The sequence below is a fragment of the Suillus discolor genome, assembly GCF_016758755.1.
Source record: "Suillus discolor strain FC423 chromosome Unknown F5147scaffold_69, whole genome shotgun sequence".
In the NCBI taxonomy this organism is placed as follows: Eukaryota; Fungi; Basidiomycota; class Agaricomycetes; order Boletales; family Suillaceae; genus Suillus; species Suillus discolor.
Genome location: NW_024541316.1, coordinates 40,685 through 64,998, shown reverse-complemented (window position 1 = coordinate 64,998; position 24,314 = coordinate 40,685). Strand labels below are relative to the sequence as shown.

At 48.1% G+C, this 24,314-nt stretch overlaps 7 protein-coding genes across 7 annotated transcripts; 3 read left to right on the top strand and 4 right to left on the bottom strand.

Moving 5' to 3' along the window:
• Nucleotides 1-243: 243 nt before the first annotated feature.
• Nucleotides 244-1,452, top strand: F5147DRAFT_778293 (uncharacterized protein; the record flags this gene model as incomplete). Its single annotated transcript, XM_041442106.1, has 3 exons — nucleotides 244-841; nucleotides 889-1,137; nucleotides 1,190-1,452. 3 exons carry the CDS (start codon nucleotides 244-246, stop codon nucleotides 1,450-1,452), a joined length of 1,110 nt encoding a protein of 369 aa, XP_041288223.1.
• A 546-nt stretch (nucleotides 1,453-1,998) lies between these two features.
• F5147DRAFT_584003 (uncharacterized protein) lies at nucleotides 1,999-2,829 on the bottom strand (the record flags this gene model as incomplete). The annotated part of the gene is made up of 3 exons (XM_041431765.1): nucleotides 1,999-2,378; nucleotides 2,449-2,629; nucleotides 2,674-2,829. The coding sequence occupies 3 exons, from the start codon at nucleotides 2,827-2,829 to the stop codon at nucleotides 1,999-2,001; spliced, it is 717 nt and encodes a 238-aa protein (XP_041288222.1).
• A 1,530-nt stretch (nucleotides 2,830-4,359) lies between these two features.
• Nucleotides 4,360-4,893, top strand: F5147DRAFT_583956 (uncharacterized protein; the record flags this gene model as incomplete). The annotated part of the gene is made up of 1 exon (XM_041431761.1): nucleotides 4,360-4,893. One exon carries the CDS (start codon nucleotides 4,360-4,362, stop codon nucleotides 4,891-4,893), a length of 534 nt encoding a protein of 177 aa, XP_041288221.1.
• A 1,224-nt stretch (nucleotides 4,894-6,117) lies between these two features.
• On the top strand, nucleotides 6,118-6,486 carry F5147DRAFT_584043 (uncharacterized protein; the record flags this gene model as incomplete). Its single annotated transcript, XM_041431768.1, has 1 exon — nucleotides 6,118-6,486. A coding segment is annotated over one exon (369 nt), but the record flags the coding sequence as incomplete, so codon positions are not given.
• Nucleotides 6,487-9,521: 3,035 nt separating this feature from the next.
• Nucleotides 9,522-9,689, bottom strand: F5147DRAFT_558506 (uncharacterized protein; the record flags this gene model as incomplete). The annotated part of the gene is made up of 1 exon (XM_041430548.1): nucleotides 9,522-9,689. A coding segment is annotated over one exon (168 nt), but the record flags the coding sequence as incomplete, so codon positions are not given.
• An 11,010-nt stretch (nucleotides 9,690-20,699) lies between these two features.
• On the bottom strand, nucleotides 20,700-21,719 carry F5147DRAFT_656572 (uncharacterized protein; the record flags this gene model as incomplete). Its single annotated transcript, XM_041434131.1, has 6 exons — nucleotides 20,700-20,864; nucleotides 20,995-21,045; nucleotides 21,095-21,313; nucleotides 21,372-21,482; nucleotides 21,515-21,583; nucleotides 21,645-21,719. 6 exons carry the CDS (start codon nucleotides 21,717-21,719, stop codon nucleotides 20,700-20,702), a joined length of 690 nt encoding a protein of 229 aa, XP_041288218.1.
• A 1,381-nt stretch (nucleotides 21,720-23,100) lies between these two features.
• On the bottom strand, nucleotides 23,101-23,277 carry F5147DRAFT_584006 (uncharacterized protein; the record flags this gene model as incomplete). Its single annotated transcript, XM_041431766.1, has 1 exon — nucleotides 23,101-23,277. A coding segment is annotated over one exon (177 nt), but the record flags the coding sequence as incomplete, so codon positions are not given.
• Between the last annotated feature and the right edge of the window lie 1,037 nt (nucleotides 23,278-24,314).

Below are 24,314 nucleotides of genomic sequence, written 5' to 3'. Positions count from 1 at the left end.
GATGAGGGCACTGATTCTGTATCTATACAAAGCAATGAAAATTTGAAGTCAGTCACTTCTCAGCACCGAACACGCGGCAAGGAATTGTTTGAGAATCACGTGTTCCGGGTTTCGCCGGCAAGACGATCCATTGTTCCGTTGCCACAATTTTGCCACAATTTCAACTTCCGCAATCCACAACCAGATCTAATATATAATCAGTTGAATAGAACCATCCAATTCTCCATTATTCTCAAACATCACATGTCCCATCCTTCCAATCGCCCTTACCCAGGCAAAGTCCGATTTGAAACACCAATGGAAACCAACGAATCTGCCTACAGCAGTGAAGCTGGAATGCCGCCAGTCAATGTCAGTGGCACTCGTGAGTTGATCTTTCCAACTTCAGCGATGGACCGTCCTAACTCCCAATCAGGTTTCAATTTAGGAATGTCTCTCCCTGCGACACAGCCACCCCCGGCGCCGAGGTTTAACTTTGGCATGGATCTCGACATGCCTGCAGCGCCATCTGCCACACCTCCCACGCCGAGGTTCAACCTTGGCATGAACTTGAGCATTCCTGGCGCCGTACCACCTTCATCACCGGTGCTGCACACCCAGCAACCATTCAACCTGGGGTTCACCCTTCCTCAGCCCGCACAGCAGCCAGCCCCCAAGCCGTTCAACCTGGGTTTCAATCTTCCGGTCCCTTCCAAGGCTACGCTGCCGCCGACCACATCTTCCCAGCCATTCAACTTTGGCTTCAATCTCCCTCATGCCACCCCGCCGGCAACAAGCTCTGAACTGGTGCCGGACCAGGCAGACACCTCAAGGCATGTAGGTTATGACATCAACAATAGATGTAAGTGACATAATCTCCGCCTAGTCAGTATTGACCATCCTTTACAGCATTCCAGTTTGGATGTGAGCCTCCCTCCCCGATTGGGGAGTGGCAACCAGAGCTCATTAGGGTACCGCAACCTGCCCCTCCTGTTGCTTCCTCGCTGCCTGCTATCGCAGATGCGGCACCAGGACCATCCATGCCTCGTGCATTGCCCCTCACTGGCGGGCATCTGGAACGGCCCACACTGAAATCTTTGGTCGGTGATGCCGAATGTGCGGCGATTGATATTCTGAATCGCCTTGGAGGAGAAGAATGTAAGTATTTTAATACCTGAGACAGCATGGCGCATGCTAACATGTCAGTTAGTTGATCATCTGGCACAGATGATGGTCGGCGGCGCCTTGGGTCCGGGGGATGATGTCCAGGATCCCAAGCCTGATGAAGTCTTAGAGAGCAATAGGGTGATGCTCATGGCATTCTGTGAAAGCAGAGACCGGCTAACTAGGATCTTCAAAGATCTAATTAGCCTGCATCACCTTGCACAGGTGCATGAATGGGTTCTTCCTGCAGTGGAATCCTTGTTACATGAAGTTGACTGGGCAGAGGCTGAGTCTGGCGAAAAAATGTAGTTAATACTTGTAATTTCCACCTCCCTTTGATTGTACAATACCATGCTTGATAAAACAGCTGCTACTCTGCTTTGGCTTCCGCAGACGTCTTTTCTTTTTGAATATTGGCTCTGCAAATATATAGTTGGGCTCAACTGTTGTCTGCAGGGTAGATGTTTATCGGTGGCAGATGATGCAGGGTGACCGGCCACACCATGTGCACTCATTGCGGCGGTGCTTGCGCCGAGACCTTCCTTTCGGTGATCACCGGCTCGGCAAATCTGCGGTGCAGGCATCTACAGGATGACTCATATAATATTAGTCCTCTCCCGGCGACACATGTGCATTTATTCCGGCAGTGCCTGCACTGACCAGCTCTACCCATATAGTCAGCCTGGTGTACAGATTTAAATACAACCGCTATTTCTATTGAGCATCGGTGACTAGTGACCAGTACTTAGAATAGTCCGCTCACGGGATATCCGCAAACTCGTGAACATCATCCCTCATGTACCAGACCCAGGCTGTTCAGTCGCCGTCTGCCATATCCAATCCATGTCTAATAATTCATCCTGATCCAGCAATCATAGAACCTGCCGGGTAGACACTTTCAATGCCTAAATTTGGCATCTTCATCCTTGCTACTCCATAATTGCCGAAGGTGGTCATGATGTCAAACCATTGGGGACATGACAGCGGATCACGGTGCATCGGCGAACACCAGTTGCATACGATAGTGAGTGCGGTGAATACGGATGCCCACTCTCTGAGACGATCTCCCATTTCGTCCAATTTCTTGTCAGCTGCCCAGAGACCCAAGGCTAGCTTCGTTGCCAATGATGACCAATAGAGGTTAGGGTGCATGACTCTCAATGCAGCAGCGATGAGCGCTGCCGGTCTCTGCATTGCCTGACAGAAAGACTGTCTGTCAAACAGTTTAAGAGTCGCTGAGACATGTGGATGAAATTTTGGTGCCTATGAGAGTGAAAATGGATGCCGCTAATTATGAGGTGTGACTCACCGGGTGACCTTGCAAAAACCATGCTGGGGACAGATTGATACACCCCGGAGTACCGCCACATTGACTTGGATAAAAGTTTGAAGAATGGGTCCTCCATTGATTATTCGTGGCGGCGCTGCTTGTCACACTTCTAGCCAGTGGAACTGACATTATTGCAGTAGCCGCCGCCATGTCATTCTAACACAGTCAATATAAAGATTTGGCAATTACGGACAGCTTACTTGTATCGCCAGATCAATTGTGCCCGGAAGATACCAGAGGATGATGATACCGAACTTGTCACACACAACTGTCGGCCGATCAAGATGGATCTGGCTGTCAGGTGGATACCGGGAAAGAAGGCTATCTTTGCGAGCAGGGTTGATGCCTTTTTCCATCATCTGTAGAACATCTGCATACCTGGCTACATCTAAGTTGATAGTAACTAATATTGATGGGATTCAAGATCACATAAGGCGCCGCCGAAAGAGTCATACCAGGGTTCCGATAGGCATCGGCAAGGGTACTAGCCAGTTTTGAGCATGCCACGAGCATGACAAAATCTAGTTCGAGTGGGGGAATAGCATTGGGCCGTCCGCCGATCAGTGCAAGGAACTGGCGAGAGACATGTTCACTAGCAATATGGGTTGTGGCCAAGGTTCAGTCAGGAGGAATATGAATCATGGCTTCCATATAACATACTAGGCATTGTAATTATATATGCCTGGCGGCAAACCGGTTACATAAAATACACGAAGAGTGACTGCCATATCGACTAACAACATTGATAACATGAGGATCGATGTAAGGAGGCATGCATACTGCGCATTGTCTTGACCTAATTCCCCATATGTAATGAAATCAGCGAAATGTGAAGGGGACCAGTGGTCATCCTGTAGATGCATGCGCCGCAGGTTTGCCAAGCCGGTGTTCAACAAGGTCATGGCGCAAGCACCGCCGCAATTAGTGCACGGTGTCGCCGGCAACTTTATATTTGTAAATTTGCAGAGCTGGTATTCAACAACAAAAAGGTGTCTGGCCAAAGCAGAGTAGCAGCTGTTTAATACCATTTAACATACCTCACCAGGTGATTCCTCGCCGCATATTCATGCATGGGTCAGCCGCCGCCGGTGACAATCCATACCCTGTGGTATTATGTTTGGCAGTGCCACAGGCCTTATACTATGTCACTGGCATGCATGCATAGTGAGGTATTCTATGGAAGCATGGGGCAATCACCCCCGGTGACAATCACCCTGGAGCATTATGTTCGGCAGTGCCACAGCTGCCCCCCCTGCAGTGATCCCAAAATATGCAAAACTGTCGGCAAGTGTATATGGGCCCACCCCTCACCATCAAATAGCACCTACCAGACATAGCCCATGCATCATAATACCAATATCCTATATATTTTTGTATTCCATAATGTATATACAGTAGGCCCACCCTTGAGCCTCGGTTATTTTTAGCCTCTGGCCCACCCGCTATACTGGGGTACAATCCCATATGTGGGCCTATCCCTTAGGTCAGACTTACATTGTAATGTGGGCCCATGGTGGGTTGGCCTGAGTCTTAGGGAGCATTGTCAACATGGGCTGTCCTATAAGTAGGGAGATATGTCACTGCATTATGTGCATAGTGGGATGGGAATTCTTGGACATGTTAGCAGCTACTTTGGTGTCATTGAAGCTCAAGGAAGAGGAACACTGCATGTGCATATGATGGTTTGGCTTCGACACACGCCAAATATGCATGACATGCAAGTTCATTTGCAGAACGGGGATTTTCGCAGATGAATTGAGGAGTATATTCAGCAGAACATTCGTGCACACCTTGACGGATTGGATGAAGAGACCATCCGAACAATGCCAAGGGAGAGCAATTTGCCATATTCACGACCCCCCGATCCAGATTCCAGTAATTGGAGTATGGAAAACCAGGCAATTGAACGTCGTGTAGTTAGGTCTCAACAAGTTCATACCTGTAGCAGGGCAACTTGTTTGAGATTTGATCGGCATGGACAACTGGTTTGCAAGAGACGTGCTCCTTGGTTATTAACACCTACCAACATCATCGACGAACATGGCAGATGCAATCCGAAACGAACATATGCATTTCTCAACAATTTTTGTCCTGCAATAACTACAACACTCCATTGCAACAATGATATCAAACTCCTCACCAATGGTAGTGATACGAAGGATGTTGCATGGTATTTTACAGACTACTCGACCAAGAAACAGAACAAGAACAACAATGTGTCTGCTTTGATGGCGAGTACACTGTTGTATCATCAGGAACATTCAAATCATCTTGACGACGTGGTCAATCATAACCGTCTGTTATTGTTCCACTGCCAGCATGCTATCAATCGCGAAATGGAACATTCAGGACCACAAGTCATTGCGTATCTTATGGGATGGGGGAATGCAATATACTCGCACCATTATGTGCCATTATAGTGGTTTGCTCTTAAAGATCATTTGCTGCGAGCATTTCCAGGGTTGAATTTGAGCAAAAGACAGTAAGTCATTATCAGATATTTTGATAATACATGGGGTGATTGAATTTGACTTGAATTACATCAGTTACAAGTTTGATTCTGACTCGGATTCTGAAAGTGACGAAGACTCCAACTCAGAGCATGCAAGTGATTCCGAGACGAGCAATAGACCATGTTCTGATCCAGATAACAATGAAGATGCATTGGTATGTTCTTGCCATATAGTATCATATGTACCGACAAGTAACTGAATTAATACGTAGGATTTGGTTACATTGCATGTCACCAATGAAGGACGTCTTCATATATGTTCACAATTCGAAGATTATGAACACCAAGGAGAGGAACTCAAACTGTATTCATATTTTCAGTTCGTAATTGACACATATGAAGAGGCAATACCATCTTCGGGATGGGAACAGCAAGAACATGAAGCTTCCACTTCATCTTCGATCCCAAGGCGTGGTCGGCCGAGAAATAAACGGAGTCATTACCTCAAGGACCATTCCAAACATCACACCCACCACCGAGTTGTTCGATCAAAGGGTCATAATACATTGCCCAATATTGTTGGACCATTTTTTCCTCGAGGTGATGACCCAAAAACTCGAAATCTGTATTGTGCATCGATCCTTGCATTGCTTTTACCATGGCGTGGTATTGAAGAACTGAGGGCTGACTTCAAAACATGGGAAGATGCATATACAGATTTTTTCAATCACACCTCGCAGCGAGAGAAGGACGTTGTTGCTTGGATTCAGTATTATTATGAATGCAAGAAAGCTGCTATGGATTCACGTGTTCGCAATAATGAAAACTTCCTATCTGCTGAACAATGTGAATCAAGAAATCGACAAGCAGTTGGAATCATTGATGAAGAAGACGAAGATGAAGAGACGGTTGTTAACTTGATGATCAAAGATTTGCATGCATACGAGGAATCCCAGAAGTCTCATCGTGAGGAAGCACATGGGCTGAATGCAGTTGCAGTCGGGTGCTTGAAGGGTATTTTTTGGAGGAACCAGATTCATGGGATGTTGTCAGGTCGAAAGTTGGTATCGCAAGTGGTGCCGATTATATTCGGCTTCAAAAGTGGCAAGCTGCAATGGCTGATGAAACAAACTTGGTTGACGAGGCAAGAGATGAAGATATTACTGCAGCTGACTTTGGAGATGTCACTGCAATGAACGAACTACACAAAGTTGATGATGATGGTCATATATCGTACCTCCAGCCCTCAGTTCAAGAACATATATCTCCAGTCGACCCATCATGCCTTTTGAAGGATCAAAGACGTGCCTATGATATCATTGATTGGCACCTGTCGGAAACATTGGCAGGACGCAAACCTCTGCAACTACTTATGCAAATACCAGGAGAAGGAGGAGTTGGAAAATCAAAGACCATCCAGATCATAACCGAAAACTTTCGGAGTCGAGGAGTCGAGTCTACGCTTGTGAAGGCAGCCTATACTGGAATTGCAGCATCCATCATCAATGGAAAGACTCTACATGTCATTGCACTCATACCTCTCAATGGTCGCCAACAAGGAGCCCAGACACTGAAGAAGCTCACTGCATTTTGGAAAGACAAGCTATACCTCATCATTGATGAGAAATCCATGCTATCTTGCCAGTTCTTGGCAAGAATTTTGGCATATATCGGAAAAGCGAAGTCTTTGGCTGGCGAAGAAGGGGATGGTCAAGCATTTGGGGGTGTTAATGTGATTATTGCTGGAGATTTTCACCAATTTCCGCCAGTTGCAGTGAAGAAGAGTGCAGCTCTGTATTATCCCTGTGATTCATCAAAAGACACTGCAGAGGAAATGCTGGGACAGAAGATTTATGAACAATTTACAATTGTTGTTCGTCTCAAAGAACAAGTTCGTGTTACCAATCCAGAGTGGAACGATCTTCTGCATCATGTGTGGCATGGCAGTTGTCATGCTCACCATATTGAGCTGCTCCGCTCACTTGTTCTGATGAATACCCGCTGTCCATCAACCGACTTCAGTTCTGCTCCATGGAATGATGCAGTATTGATCATGCCCCGCAATGCAGTGCGTCGCCACTGGAACTGGAACATGACGAATAATCATTGCCGAAGAAGTGGAAATCAACTTTTTGTGTGCAAGGCATATGACACCATGCAAGGACGGGAATTAACATTGACGGAGAAATTTGCTGTAGCAACAAAGCCCAGTGGAAGAAATGCTAAACAAGATGAGCGAGCAGCTCTGCCAAATGTTGTCCAACTTGCAGTCAGAATGAAGGTCATGGTCACCTTCAATGTCGACACAGATCTAGATGTTGCAAATGGAGCATGAGGAGAAATAATGGAAATCATATTGGATGAACGCGAGGCCAATTTCTGCCCTACCAAGTCCATTGTAGAGTTAGACTATCCCCCTGCTTATGTCCTCATCAAGTTGAACCGTACCAAAGCAAAAACCCTCGAAAACCTGGACAGTGGCATTCTGCCACTGACCCCCATGCAATGAACTTTTCGTGTCATGATGGGTGGCAGTGAACGGGTGGTAACACGGAACCAGCTTCCGCTCACTCCAGCATATGCGTTCACAGATTATCGATCTCAAGGACAAACGATCAGTAATGCAATCATCGACATCGCAATGCCACCAAGTGGTGGACTTTCCCCATTTAATGTATATGTCGCACTCTCTCGAGGACATGGTCGCGAGAATATACGTCTTCTACGCGATTTTGACGAGAAGTTATTAACAACTCACCCAAGCGAATATCTTCATATTGAAGACCAACGTATCATGAAGCTTGACCAGATAACGGAGCAGTGGTGGGATAGAAAGAAGCAAGAGGCCATGGGAGATTGATTGTAGATCTGTTTGGATCTGTTTACTGCGAGACTTTGATGAGCGCCCATTTACCACACATCCATATGAACATCTCAGAGTAGAGGATGAAGGGTTGGAGAGGTTAGGCAAAGTGTTGGTGTGAAGAAAAGCACAGCCTTGAGAAGTGATCATTTAGAATAAGTTGACGACATAAACAAGAGATTTGCCAAAGCACTGACCTATGTAGCACGTAAGACATAAATTGGGGTGACGGGTGACATCGCTCGAAAAGGCAACTGCGCGTTGTTAAATCTAGGCAGGCAGTAAGTGAAAAAAACAAGTTGAAATACATGGACGTGGTGGAAGGGGAAGTGATGCTTCAGTCTCAGGGTGGGGACGGGCCATACCAGACTTCATAGCGAGGGGAGTTTGAGCAAATTGAGAATAACACTCACCAACATACGAGGTTCATTGAACAGGTATTGCAAAATGTAGATATGTTGAGTGCAAACACCACCCATTCACACCGTTTGCCACCGGGTACACCAAAGGCAGTTACTAAGTGAGTAAGGTGGAGCCACAAGCACATGCTGTTTGGAAGGGTGCCTTCGTCGTTCGATTCGGATTTGAGTCGGAGTGTCAAAATCAGGTTGCTGCCAGCGAAGCTCGGCCTTTTTCTAGTATGCACACATACAATATCGCAGTAAAATGTCTTACAGCCACAATTATGGGCTGAGAGTGACCTTGTGGTACAAGGTAATACCGTGCCAATCGACTGGACATGAGCGCAAAGTTGAAAATAAAAAAAGAACAGCACCTGCTTCCATATTAATATATGCATCCAAGGAAGAGAGGGACACTGGTGCTTCCCACGACATCAAATGCTCGACTTCATCTTACCCAACTCTTCAAAGCTTCAACTTCTACTTAGCACACGCCATCAAATGCAAAAACAACTGCGATACAGGGCATTGTGACACAGTCCTCATTGGACGACGCCAGGAAGACCTGTGCCAATGCGTAAGCGGGCACTAGAAGTAGATGCATGAGCAACGAGGGCAGAAGAATAGAGCAGTCGAGACTCGATATGAAGGAGGGTGATGGGGATACTTTGTCATCTGGGGCAAAATGGCCCAACCAAGTGTCATGGTAAGGCTCCTCCAATATAATGTGCTTTGATGAAGGGTCGTCTCTCATATTGCTTTTTGCTTTGTGCTTCCTAGACGCTTGTCCATGTCCTCATTTCTGGCATGTGTTCTTAAAGTGTTGCATGTCCTTCCACGCCTCAAATATCGATATCCTAGCACTCATCATTCTCATGGTACTAGCTCATTGTTACTATGCACATGTTGTACTGTACACAATGAACCACATTCCCTTCCATTGACCCAGTTCTCTCAACATTTAAACTGTGTTGAGGGCAACTGAAGCCTGATGACCCCGACTACTTCTGCCGCTGCCGCCACAATCTTCTTCAATTGTCTCAGTTCACTTTGGGAGGCGCCACACTTGTGTCTATTGATTTCGCTTGACCCCATCTCAGACAACTCGCCGAAGATCGCTTCATGCTCTCTCAAAAATCTGTCATATTGTTCGTTCAAACTACTCCAAACTTGAATGCAACACTACGTATATAATAGACAAAGAATTGACTGTACACTCCATATCGTACTCGACAAATATCAATTTACAGGAACGAGATCATTGCAATCAAGAGCTACAAGAATCGAATTGATTAACTGCGAGGGACAGAAAAAATCGGAGACTCACTCCTTGTAGCAGTCCTGCCAGCGTGAGCCATGTGCCATGCAACTCAAGTCAAGCTCAACACCTCTGGGCATCACAAATGCAGTCCGAGGCCTATAAAATGGTTTATGAGAAGCCGGTGGTACCCAGAATAAGAGCTGGCATTTAGGTCCCACCATCCATCCATCTTTCTTCAGACAATTGAACATCGAGCTGAGGTCATTATGGGGGCCATCTGCGAGTAGCTCAGTAGTGTCACGCAGTGCATAAGTCGAGTCTGATGAGTGTTACGACTGGGGTATGTCGAGCTGTCTAAGTCCGAGTGGACTGAGATTCGGCGAGACAGACGTGGTTCTTCTCTCGAGTGAGAGGTCAAAGGTTTCTGGCTAAGGCAAGTATCGGCGACTTCCTTAGAATAGTGGTTTCTTAGATAGCAAGGTTGGAGACCTTGCTAAAGGACTTGTTCCAGGTAAAACCCAGTAGATTAAAGTAAGGAATACATGTGGTACGCTATGTAACTATATAGCGTGAGTTCAAGCGGAGATTGTAAGTGCGTATCAAGATAGAAGGCGGACAGCCCGCTTGGTAAGTGATAAGAGATAACCGATAGGAGATAGTAACCATGGTGCGGACAGCCCGCTTCGATAAGAGATAGTGATCTAAATATAGTGATGGTTACTGCTACGGAAGGTTAGCTTGGCGATGATATGAGTGAGGTTCTGGAAGGTGATTGGTCGTTCGTTAAGAGCCGTGTGCATGTACCATTGTCCAGTATCGAAAGAGAAACGAAGAGAATGAATGTACCGTAACATTACCCCCGTGTTATGGTCGATGTCACCGGCATCGACATCACTAGTTGTCCTGGTTCTCGTAGTAGATGGGGTCGGCGTCGGCATTGTGGAATTCTAATTCTTCTGGCTGCGCCAAGTACTCTCTATCGGCGCGTGCAAGATCCTCCTCCTCTTTCTTATCTTTCTCTGCTTCCCACGCGGCTAACGCGTCGTAGAAGCCTTCGTCGGTATAGACCAACGGAAATAGTATCTTGGTGGTGGTGAAGGGGCAGTAAATGGAGAAGTGCCCGGGTTTCGTGTCGCCGCAAACGCGGCAATAGTACAAGGGGCAGTTCTTGTGCTTGTGACCGAGTTTCTTGCAGATTCGACAAATGAAGTTGGCGTCGGCGATAGTGCCGACTATCTGTTTCAACGAGGGTGATCTGATGGCGATGCTGGAGGATGGGATAGCAGGGGGTTCTAGGGTGAGGTCGATGACCTCGCGCTTCTTTCCTTTGGATGACTTCTTCTTGGTTACGCCGTGAATGGCAGCTCCTCCGCGGAGGTTTCTTCTTTGGAGTTCGGTGTGTGTTGGGATGGGTACAGGAATTGGTGCAACGTTCCCTCCAATCGAAGTTGGATCAGGTAGAACAGCGGGGGGATTATGAGTAATAGGAGGCAACGGGCGGCCGACTTGGAAGGAGTTTCGATCCGCAACAGTCTGTATAATTTCCCTACAGATAGTGCTAAAACCAAGAGGGAATAGCTGAAGCGTAAGCGAGCGTATGCGCCGCTGGACGTGGTTACAGGAGAGTCGGAGGGCGTCGTTTTCAATCTGGGCGAATTCTTCTTCAAGACGTTGGGTGGCTCTAATGATGTGGATATAGGTAGCAGCGACTCCAGCTGGTATTGCTGGTTGGTTATTGAGATAGGTTTCGATTTCGAGGGCGTGGGCGACGGAAAGGATAGTGGTTTCGACGATGACATCGTCTTCGATGCTGACAACGTTGTCGGCATAGGGAGATTCATAGAGGCTGATAGAGGAGACGTTGGATTCAGTGGGAGAGACAGTTTGTTGGGAGGACATGTTCGTATGATTGTGGGGACTGGTCGATCTAGTTTAACCTGTGCCTCTTTTTATATGCAGAGAGTAGGTCTTCGGCATTTTCCATGTTCTCCGCTGGAATCCATTCGTTAGAGCCAGAAGAGTATCCTTTCCAGGATACGAGATAGCGTCTTCGTTTACCCGTTCCCTTGTGACTTAGGACTGCTTCGACTTCGTATTCTTCTGATTGGTTGACTATATCTGGAGGTGGTTCTTCGTAGTTCGGTCCGTGAATCTCTGTTTCCTGATAGGAGGATAGTTCAGAAGCGTGGAACGTGGGATGAACCTTCCATTGTTCTGGAAGCTTCAAGGTGAACGTGATAGGCGATAAGACCGCAGTTATGGGGAATGGTCCGTGTCGCTTGGGCGCAAGCTTCCTAGATGGGAGAGTGGTCATGAGGTTAGCTGCGGATAGCCAGACCTTATCTCCTATCTTCCATGGCTGATACTTCTTTCCGTGTGTCCTTTCTGCCATTCGTTGCATGGCGATATTGTGACAAGAGATGGCTTCTTCTCTGATCTTTTGGAGGGTGCGAACCCTTTCTTCTGCGGCAGGGGTATCCGATGATGGTAGTACGTGGGGAATACCGCGAGGTTCGTATCCCATCATGAGGAAGAATGGTGACGCGTTCCTTGCTTCGTGTCTTCGGTGGTTGTGCACAAATTCGGCGAGGGGTAAATGGTCTGACCATTCATAGGGGTTAGTCCTACAGTATATTCGGAGATATGTCTCAATTTCTTGGTTGAGCCGCTCGGTTTGTCCGTCTGTCTGAGGGTGATATGCAGTGGAGGCGGCGATCTGGTATCCCAAGAGGCGTGCTAATTCCCTAGAGAACCTGGAAATGAACTGAGGACCTCGATCGGAGATCACCTTTTCGTGGAGCCCGAAACGTTTGAATACGTTTTTAAAGAATAGTTTGGCTATTCCTTCGGAGGAAATGTTTTTGTTACAGGGAGAAATAATCACCCCCTTCGTAAGGCCATGGTCTACCACGACCATGAGAGAGTCAAAACCGTTGGAGACAGGGAGGTCAGTGACGAGGTCAACAGAGACCTGGGAAAAGGGGCGAGTAGCGGAGGAAGGGATTGGGACAAGGGGAGGCGAGACAGGATGAGTATCAACCTTCATTTGTTGGCAAAGAGCGCATCCTGCAACATAGGAACGAATAAAAGTGCCCATGCCAGGCCACCAGTAATCGCGTTTCACGAGTTCCTCAGTTTTAAACCGTCCGGGGTGACCGGCAGTGGGATGGTCATGAAGACGGCGTAGGATGGTTGTGCGTTGTAGGGACGGGACGTAGGCACGAGACTTATAAAAGAGTACTCCGTCTGTGATGACCCAATCAGAGAGGGCAGATTTCATAGGGGGCAAGCACAACCCATCCAGCGCGTCACTGGCTGTGGAGAAAATGGGGTCTGCTAAGGAGTTCTGGGCAAGGGCGGTGGAGAGTTCATCGTCGATCAACCTGATGAACATGGAGTCTGGAAGGAGTACACGATCCTCATTGTCGTGTTCACCAAGACCGTGATCTGGACGGCGAGACAGAGCGTCAGGTGCTGCAAGTTTGGTCCCAGGGACATGATGCAATTCAAGGTCATAATTGGATAATACAAGCTGCCATCGTGCTTGTCTCCGGGAAAGTTTCTGCGCTTTTGAAAAGTAAAGGAGGTTCAAGTGGTCGGTGAAGACGACAACGGGGTGGGGGTTTCCTTCGAGATAGTGACGCCATTCGTTGAGAGCGCGGATAATAGCGAGCAGCTCTCGATCGAAGATTTCATAATTGCGTTCGGCAGGGTTGAAAGACTGAGAAATATATTCACAGGGATGATAGACGCCATTTTCATCCGTCTGAAGGAGGACGGCTCCTGTTGCTACGAGAGAGGCGTCAGTTGCAAGGGCAAACTGGCGTGTGGGGTCAGGGTTCCTTAAGACCGGTTTTGTAGTGAAACATTGTTTGAGGTTGTCGAACGAGGTCTGAGCGTCAGGCGTCCAGGCAAACACATGGTCTTTCCGAGTGAGATTAATGAGTGGACGGGCGATATCAGAGTAGTGGGATACAAACGCCCTGTAAAAGTTGCAAAATCCGAGAAAAGAGCGGACATCCCTTACGGATGTTGGGGTAGGCCAGTCTTTTATTCCGTCAACTTTGGCGTGCTCCATAGCAACTTCTCCAGGTCGAATAATCATCCCGAGGTACTCCACTTCGGTCGCATCGAAAGTACATTTCTCCGGTTTAACGAATAGTTGTTCGCGACGGAGTATCTCCAATACTCTTTTCGTTCGTTCGCGATGTTCCACGAGGTTGGAGGAGAAGATGAGTAGATCGTCCATATATATAACGATCCATCCTTCGTTGATCTCGCTTTGGAAGCGATTGTTCATATAGGATTGGAAAGTGGCAGGGGAGTTGGTTAGGCCGAAGAACATTACAGTGGGCTCAAACAGGCCTTCCTCGGTAGTAAAAGCAGCTTTCCATCTATCGTCAGGGTGGATTCTAATATTGTTATAGCCAGAACGTATGTCGATTTTCGTGAAGTGTTTGGCTTTGTAGAGTCGTTCGATGAGAGTTTTGGGGAGTGGGAGTGGGTATTGGTTGCGTATGGTCCAATCATTGAGGTACCGATAATCCTGACAAGGACGTAACTCTCCACTTTTCTTTCCTACAAAGAAAAATCCACTGGCTTGCGGGGATTTTGAGGGTACGATGAATCCCTTCGCGGTGTTTTCTGTGATAAAGGTTTTTACTGCTTCTCTTTCTTTTCCTGATAACGGGTAAATTTTGGACGTCCTGGGCATAAATCCAGGTTTCAGATCGATTCGATGGTCGATGCCGGGTCGTTCGGGTGGCAACTTATTAAGGCCGTCTTTTGCAAAAATATCAGCGTAGGTATGCAGGTAAGATGGAACGAGTTCTTCGAAGCTCTTCTTCATTTTTTCCTTCTCCCCGGCGACCGCGAATTCTTGAGCTTTGTTGCTAGTTTTCGAGTATCCTTGTTCCTGTTTCGATGTACCATCTCTGGTGAGAGGCGTGTCAAAAGAGACATCGGAGATTACTCGAACTTGAGAACCGTCAGGGGAGTATTCGATTAAAACGTCTTCGTCGTTCAGAGGATAGAGGGAGGGATCGACCACTGGAGGGGCATAGTTTTCCGACCATACGTCCTCCTTAGTATCGTAATCCGGCTCATCTTGATCTGGTGCGAGGTGAGGAAGTTCTTCGTCGATGATTTCTTCTACAGAAGCTCGTGGGTAAACGGGGTCTTTCTTTAGCTTAGAATTCTTCCATTCGCGGGACGGTTCTTTTTCTGCAAGAACGGGACGGGGAAACAGTAGAGGTAGATTGCGCCGTTTCCTGATATGGTCAATCTTTCTTTCGATCTCGAGTGATCGTTCGTTTGGCGCGAGAGATAGCTCTTTGTTCGTCCAGTCGATTGACGGGTTTAGTGCTTTTAACCAAGGGAATCCGAGCAAGATTTTATCTTTCTTTGATAATTTGGTTATGTTGAACTTCCCTATCATGGTTCTCCCGTCAATTTTGACAATAAGGACGCAGTAGCGAGAGATGAGTCCTCCTCTTGCATCAGATCCATCCGCAGTTATGACGGGGAATGGTTTCGAGAGTTTGTGGGTTTTAATTCCGTGGAGTTTGCAGAATTCTTCGCTGATAAAGGTTCCGCTTGCTCCGGAGTCGATGACCATAGAGGTTTCGATGGTTTTGTTACGCTTGGTGGAAATAATAGTGGCTGGGACACGAAGCTCCTTTTTATTTCCAAGTGATTGTACAAGTCGTATTTGGGCAGGAGGTACTGACATCGATTCAGGCTCCTTCTTTAAAAATCCATCTCCACGAATCGTCGGTTTACCTCCTCGTCATCATCACTGCTCTCTTCTTTCTCGACCTTCCTTCGAATAGGCATCTTCTGCTTCTTGTCTTCCCTAGGGTGGAAAGTGGTATCGTTGGCGCGATGGCCCGTTTGGTGACACTTGAAGCAGCGTCCCTCTTTGAGATGTCTTTTCACCTCAGACTCGGAGAGCTGGTCTATCTCCATAGCATCGCTTCTGCGGGGGGTGAAGTGACGATCTCCGTATTTCTTCTTTCTGGGTTGGTAGTGCGTGGGATTCTCTCGCTTCTGAATGGCTCTCAACCTCTGGAAGGCGTTATCCAAGTTGATACACGTTGCGACAACGGTTTCAAAGTCATCTAGACTTTCTCCAGTATGGTAGAGGTTGTTGCGAAGTCCTACGTCAAGACCTTCGCGGAAGAACTCTACTCTGGTGACGTTCTCGGTTATTCCTGCTTTATGGGCTAGGAGGCGGTAGTTGGAGATGTACGTGTGGAGGTCTCCTTTCATTTCAAGGGCTCGCACTTTAGCCATGGCTGTCCCCTTGGGATCAATGGCTCCGAAGGCTTCTTTGAATGAAACCTTGAACTCATCCCAGCTACTGTAACCGATGAGGTTCCCTGCGGTATTCTTCAGTTTGGCGTTCTGAGCGGTCTCCATGAAGTCTTCTTTCCAAGCGGCAGCATTGCCCTTGGTCATAAACGAGAGCGCGAAGATTACTTTCTTCTTGTCATTGTCGTAGATTTTCTCGTTGATGTCTAAATACGCATTACAGTTCAGCATGAACCTGTGCGATTCGTCGCGGTCTCCGTCGAATTCGGGTGGAGTACCGATCTTAATTTCAAATTCTTTGGTGGTGGTCGCCATCGTATTCAGCGGTGGTATCGGCGGTAGCGCGCCTAAGTTCAAAGCTCCGATCAAAGGAGTTAACGAAGTCGTGGTGTCTTGCTGACGTCGCAGGTGGCGGCGTCTGGAAAAAGGACTTTAATCTTTTGTTACGACTGGGGTATGTCGAGCTGTCTAAGTCCGAGTGGACTGAGATTCGGCGAGACAGACGTGGTTCTTCTCTCGAGTGAGAGGTCAAAGGTTTCTGGCTAAGGCAAGTATCGGCGACTTCCTTAGAATAGTGGTTTCTTAGATAGCAAGGTTGGAGACCTTGCTAAAGGACTTGTTCCAGGTAAAACCCAGTAGATTAAAGTAAGGAATACATGTGGTACGCTATGTAACTATATAGCGTGAGTTCAAGCGGAGATTGTAAGTGCGTATCAAGATAGAAGGCGGACAGCCCGCTTGGTAAGTGATAAGAGATAACCGATAGGAGATAGTAACCATGGTGCGGACAGCCCGCTTCGATAAGAGATAGTGATCTAAATATAGTGATGGTTACTGCTACGGAAGGTTAGCTTGGCGATGATATGAGTGAGGTTCTGGAAGGTGATTGGTCGTTCGTTAAGAGCCGTGTGCATGTACCATTGTCCAGTATCGAAAGAGAAACGAAGAGAATGAATGTACCGTAACAATGAGAAGGAAATGAAGGCATCGTTCACAGTGTTGGATGTGGGGATGGCCGGTGTTGGATGTGGGATGCAATTGTCATGTGGGGAGGATGGTAAACAGTCTCCTTCGGTATGGTCCTGCAGTGACTTCCCAATCACTGCATACCACACTCGGACAGTGCCATCCCATGAAGAAGAAATGATGCGGGTCCCGTCCCGTGAGAATGAGACTGAGTTGACCCCCTCAGTGTGCCCCTGCAAGGGCTCACCGACTGGTTGCCCTGTGGCGAGATCCCACAACCGGACTATCTTATCATCCGAACCAGAAACGATGTGTGTCCCATCAGGAGAGAACGAGACTGAATTGACATAGCCAGTGTGCCCCTCCATGAGCTCTCCAACAGGCTTCCCCATTACTGTATCCCACAGCCAGATTGTCCTATTGTCCGAACCAGAAACGATGTGAGTCCTGTCCGGAGAGAACGAGACAGACCTAACCTGATCAGTGTGCCCGAGGAAAGGCTCACCCACTAACTGCCCTGTCCCTGCGTCCCACAACCAGACAGTCTTATCTGCAGAACCAGTCGTGATGCGAGTTCCGTCCGGCGAGAATGAGACTGACAAAACACAATCAGTGTGCCCCTCCAAGGGCTCACCAACAGGCTTCCCTGTTCCTGCATCCCACAGCCAGACTGTCGTATCGTCCGAACCAGAAACAATGTGTGTCCCATCCAGAGAGAACAATACTGAGTTAACCCCACCAGTGTGCCCGCAGAAAGGCTCACCCACTAACTGCCCCGTTCCTGCGTCCCACAGCCGGACAGTCTTATCTGCAGAACCAGTTGCGATGCGAGTCTCATCCGGAGAGAACGAGACTGACCAGACATAATCAGTGTGCCCCAAGAAGGGCTCACTAACTGGACAACATGTCACTGCATCGAACAGCTGGACAGTGCCACCCAGAGAACCAGTGGCGAAGCGGGTCCCATCCAGCGATAGCGAGAGTGAGGTAATGGGATTGGGATTGGGATTGGGATTGGTGGGCTCACCAACTGGCTTCCCTGTAGATGCATCCCACAGTCGGACAGTGTTATCTGAAGAAGCGGTCACGATGCGAATCCCATCTGGAGAGAACGAGACTGAGTTGACCCAACTAGTGTGCCCCAATAAGGGCTCACCCACTGGCTTCCCTGTTGCTAGATCCCACAACCGGACAGTACAATCGTCCGAACCTGTCACGATGCGACTTCCGTCTGGCAAGAATGAAACTGACTTCACCCAATCAGTGTGCCCCTCCATGGGCTCACCGACAGGCTTCCCTGTCGCCACATCCCACAGCTGGACAGTCTTATCGGCCGAACCAGAGACAATGCGAGTCCCATCTGGAGAGAACGAGACTGACCAAACCAAATTAGTGTGCCCCAGCAAGGGCTCACCAACAGGCTTCCCCATTCCTGCATCCCACAGCCAGATAGTTTGATCGCACGAACCAGAAATGATGTGTTTCCCATCCAGAGAAAACGAGACTGATGTGACCAAAGAAGTGTGCCCATCCAAGGGCTCACCAATTGGCTGCCACGTTGCTGCATCCCGTAGCCGGAGAGTCATATCCCATGAACCTGAAACAATGCGAGTTCCGTCCGGTGAGAACGCGACCGAGTTAACTGACTCAGTATGCCCCAATAAGGGTTCACCAATGGCCTGCCACATTGCTACATCCCACAACCAGACAGTCTTATCTTCCGAGCTAGACACGATGCATGTCCCATCCAGCGAGAATGAAACTGAGGTAACTGGTTTGGTGTGCCCGAGCAAGGGCTTGCCTACTGGCTGCCCCGTTGCTGCATCCCACAACCGCACAGTGCAATCATACGATCCAGTCGCAATGCAAGTCCCATCCGGCGAGAACGAGACTGAGTTAACACCACCAGTGTGTCCGCTGATCACAGTCAGAACAGCCGTCCAGTTGATATCACGTCTGAATGCTACACGAAGAGAGTTCGGAAACCATGCAGAAAACATTTTGGATAGTGCAGAGTTGAGGGGAGAGAATGGAAGTGCTGATACATAGAGATGAGGTGTGCTGTGCAAGATAATGCCGCTGAAGACTTGAATGAATCTCTGCACGTCCATTGCAGCAGACGAGGCATTTTCATATCCGGTGTGACCCTGTAATTGCGGTTGCGCGTTAGTGAGCATGTTATCTGATGCTCAATAATTGTGTGCTCACCTTCAACCACTTGGAAATGAGCGGAAGGGCAGGGACTGCGCCACTGAGCGCATTGATCAGGCAGAGTACTTCGAGCCAGAAGAACATTCATTCATGGTCGAAGAATGATTTTATTTCTGTGCCGAGTTCTGGATTGAAGTCAGTGGCTTGTACGTGTGAAAGCCAGAATCGACAGGCATAGGATAGATGTGGGGGGATGCGCTTTGCAACTCGTTCTCGCAGACCGGGATCTTCTGAGTTGGGGAGATAGGATGATTTTAAGTCGCAGATATTGAAGGAAAGTTCATCTTTCATCGCTCCAAGTGATGCGAAAGCGAGGTTTTGTTGAACCTCCGGCACATCGACGAAGAACTCTCCACTGTGTGATTGGTCTGTCAGGAAGTCGCAGAAGGATGCGTGAAGGGGTCGGATTGGGGTGGATGGGTCGGTGGTGCCGCTAAGGAGGGATCCCATGTGTTCTACTATGACCTCTACTTTGTAACGCTTGCTTTGATGCGGAAAGTGACTTCGCATGCCATTCAAGGAATTCAAAGGGAGGGGTTTGGCTGTGCCAAGGATTTGTCCCATGACGGAACGAAACACCGCTAGCTGTGTTTGCTGAGACTTGAGGCTTGTGTGTCTATCCTTTGGCATCATCTGCGTCAGAATTAAGTCGTACATATCATACAACAGGTGCTCCCATTTGACAGGATCGCACGACACCATGACATCAAATGACTGATCGGAAGATAAGCCAGGAGGAGGTGCTTCGATGGATTCGCAAGCAAGACGTGCCCACTCAAAAAGACCATCAGCTTTCTTGGCAAGTGCTGTGAACTCTTTGCTCCCAAAATGCAAAAGCCCTTCCAGCTTCTTCGACACGTAAGCATGGATATCGTGTTCCGCGACTTCTGGTAGAATGTCGTCCATGGAAATCCTTTTGATGTGTTGAGCGCCCTCAAATGCATTCCGAATATCGCGGAGCGGGCGAGAGGTGACGATAAACCAAAAGTTCTTTGGGAGTTCCATGATTTGAGGAACAGCAGAGTTCTGAAGTTTACCGGAAAGAATGCAAAGAAGGTCGCATCGTGTCTTGGCCGCCCCGCTCTCATCCAGCGCGTCGATCACGACCACAACAGGGCCCACGGTTGATTCTGAGAGCTTCTGTATTGGTTCCATCAGAAGTTTCTCCCATTGCTGGATGATGTCAGCTGTAGTCTTGAGCGCACTGTCATTCTGAACTTTATCTGCCAAGGCTCGCCTCATCCCCCAATCACGATCAGCCAGGTTGCGCGCGATGGTAGAAAATATCTTCTCATGGCGACAGTCGGCTTCTCGATCTTGGTCGAAGCAATAACATGAACCGAGCCCTCCCGCATCACTGAACCACTTAGTGATTGTGTGGGCGATGGCTGATTTGCCCTTGCCTGCAGGGCCAGATAGCCACAACACCTGTTCAACGTCATCTCCAGTGCTGTTCACCCAATCTGTGATTTGGGAGAGTACTTCCGTGTGCATCCCTTGGAGGCATTGTTTCCTGGTATCTAGCCCTGCGTTTGCTGCATAAGTTATACCGCTGAGGTCTAGTAGTTCGCCTGAAGAGAAATGTGTATAGCTGTTGCATCAGGAACAGGTACAATACTCACCTGTACAGTGGGTGTAAATGGCTACGTCCCGAGCAACTCGGTCCTGGAAGCTTTGCATGAGGGCATCCAACGCATTGCTGTACCGTTGAATTTCATTATTTGTTTCGGTGAGAATGTCTTTCCTGAGTCTCTCCCCTGTTATAATGGTAGGATATTGAGCACGTAGAACGTGCGACAACTTGAAGACTCACAGAAGCTCTTGGTCTCTGCATAATCTCTAATGAAGCGAGCACATTCAAGGGTCTGCTGAGAGATCTGTCCAAGGATATCGCGCATCGATGAAATCTGGCCAAGCGTCTCGTCCTGGATCATGAAGTCATTCCAACTTGTCGACAAGACAATGGACTGCTTGATCACAGTCCGATTGAGCGATGACCATCTACCCCGATGACTCCTGAGTGCGTGATGAAAACGAGAGAGGAACCAAACATACTTTTGAAGCACAAGATAAGACGCCTAGTGCAATCTTTGCATATGGATGTACCTGCAGAACGAAGTTAGTGCAATTCCAACCAACAGGATTGGGCCCATACATCTGCGAGCTTCCCGATAATATTGTCGAATGTCCTGAGGGGTTGAAGATATGTGTCCTGGAAACTATATGCGTCCTCAAGATCCCCTGGTGCATTTTGGGCGGTGGATGCCCCAGATTCTACAGGCCCTGAAAGTAGATTCATGCCTTTGACAGCTTTTTTGGCATCTAGAAGTGCCGATTGGGGATCACCGCCTTGTTTCACATCAGATGAAGTATTCTGAACCATGCGACCATCAGAAGTTGAGATAGAACGCAGAAACTGAAAGGTGACTTACCTCAGGCTTGATATTCGGAGTTGACAAAGCGCCTGTGTGATCAACGTTTGGGAGAACAGGCTCGCTGCTGTGCAAATTCTTCATGTTCGAGCGCTTGTGTATGATCTCAGCCTGATTCCATGCAATTAGGTTTCTCAACTTACAGAAATCTTCTTTGTTACACCATCCTTGACCTTCTTCAGAAACCGACAAAATTTGTGTGGCCATTGGGCCTGGTGCATCAGAGTCAATATTCGAGAGTGCGATGGACAAGTGATGTATAGAGCGACGTACCGAGCTTCCTCGAACGACTGATGTAGTGTCTGGAGGAACTGAACTCGAGTCCGTTGATTGATTGGTGTTGGTCATGGTGAATAGTCAAGGGTTAGTGTGAGCGAAGTAGGCGTTGAACGAGAAGAGTGGGTAGAAACATCGCTTAAATATGATAGCAGGGCACACCCTTGGCTGCAAGCCTCGAGGCAACACTTATTTGCTGCTGTATTGACCCCCGAAGCCCTAAGCATGACCAGCAGGCTGCTTGGGGCAGGCACTATCATGATGTAACTCCGTGAAATGCCAGGAAGTCGAAGGAATGAATCGGACTATCTTCATTCACAAGTCACCATTAATATTGTCTAGTATGGACAGTCGAGGTCAGTGATTTAGTTACTCAGTTACTTACTTGGTAAGGATGTTCGAAGCTCGGAGTTACCCGAAAAGTTCAGATGGGTTCATTTGTCACTCTAAATTTAAACTGAGTCAGGACACGCCAGCCTCGACCTGATTTCTGGATCAAATGATCGTGTATCGACCCCAGGAGGCAGTGTTCCAGTAATACGAGAGCTTCAAGCCGTCTACTTGAAGTCGTAACTGACCATGCTAACCCTCAGGCCTCAGCGCTCAGCACACACCATCAAACTGCGATGCAAGGCAGTGCAACACATCTCGCACGAGACAACATCAGGAAGGCCTGTGCCAAATGCGTAAGCGGGCACTAGGCATAGAGGTAAGCGGCGAGGGCAGAAGAATGGAGCAGTCAATATGAAGGAGGATGACAAAATGGCAAAACCAAGGGTCATGGTAAGTCGCACCCAATATTATTTTCCTTGATGAAATGTCGTCTTTCATATTACTTTTAGCTTCCGAGACGCTCGTCCATTTCATTTCTGGCATGTGTTCTTGGAGTTTCGCATCTTCCACACCTCAGGCCACAAGCTTCAAGTCTTGATATCCTTGCACCCATCATTAAATTATGACACGTTACCATACACATGTTGAACTGTACGCAATGAAACACGTTCCTTTCCATTGACCCAGTCCTCTCAACGTTTTAAACTGTGTGCGGTGTGCATCCAAAGCCAAACGACCATCCAAAACTTCAATCGACGCACACTGCTGCGCAATCCTTCTTCGGTTTCTTCAATCCACTCTGGGAGGTGCCTTGAACACGCACTTCTGTCCATTTGTTTTGTTTGGCACATCTCTGATCACACTCATAATCGTTCTATGCTCTCGAAAATCTGTTACTCAGTCACAACCTTTTTGACGCGCACATCGTTCACTCAAACTACCCCAAGTCAAATATAATGCTATGTATCTAATACACAATGAATCAACTGTACATACCATATTGCACTCGACAAAGTATCTCTGACACCTCCAGAATTCAATTGACTGGGACGACACTATTGTAATGAAGAACTATAAGTATCAGATTAATTAACTGCGAGGAACGGAAAAAACTGGAGACTCACTCCTTGTAGCAGTCCTGCCAGCGTGTGCCATGTGACATGCAGCTCAAGTCAAGCTCAACATCACCTCTGGGTATCACTGATGCAGTCTGAGGATTATATCTAAATGTTTTTCGAGAAGCGGGTGGTACCCAGAATAAGAGCCAACGGCTGGGTCCCACCATCCATCCATCTTCTCAGAGTAAATTGAACGTCGACTTGTGGTCATTATGGGGGGCATCTGCAAGTAGCTCAGCAGTGTCGCGCAGCGCATGAATCGGGTTTGATGAGTAGGAAATGAAGTGATCATTCACAGTGTTGGGTGGGGGGACGGCCAGTGTTGGACATGGAATGCAACTGCCGTGTGAGGAGGATGGTGAACAGTCTTCTTTAGCATGGACCTGTAATGACTTCCCAATTGCTGCATACCACACTCGGACAGTGCCATCCGATGAAGAAGAAATAATGTGAGTCCCATCCCGCAAGAATGAGACTGAGTTGACCGCCGCAGTGTGCCCCCGTAAGGGTTCACCAACTGGCTGCCCTATTGCGAGATCCCACAGCCAGACAGTTTGATCATCTGAACTAGAAATGATGCATGTCCCATCTGGTGAGAACAAGACTGAATTGACACGGCTAGTGTGCCCCTCCAAGAGCTCTCCAATATGCTTCCCTGTTACTGCATCCCACAGCCAGACAGTCTTATTAGAACCAGTCGCAATGCGAGTTCCGTCCGGCAAGAACAAGACCGACATAACCTGATCAGTGTGCCCGAGGAAAGGCTCACCCACTAACTGCCCTGTCCCTGCGTCCCATAACCAGACAGTCTTATCTGCAGAACCAGTCGCGATGTGAGTTCCATCCAGCGAGAATGAGACTGACCAAACCCAATCAGTGTGCCCCTGCAAGGGCTGACCAACAGGCTTCCCCATTCCTGCATCTGTTACGCACTCAAATAGATCTGTTATGCGGAGCCCTAAGAGGGGTGTTGTGTTCATGACGTAACCGGAAGGATCCGGTATGGCAAGTGAAGCTGGCGACGACGAGTCGGCAGTGATCACAGTACGCGCGTGTCACGTGACTTCTAAGATGGATGTCTTTAGAAGTCGCTCAAGGTAAGGACTGTCTTGTCCGAACGATGAGGTCGATCGAGGTAGACTTAGTTGCGATGAGCAACTAAGAAAAGATACTAGAGACTGAAGCCAAAGGGGCATTCAGAGGGAAGTATGTTCCA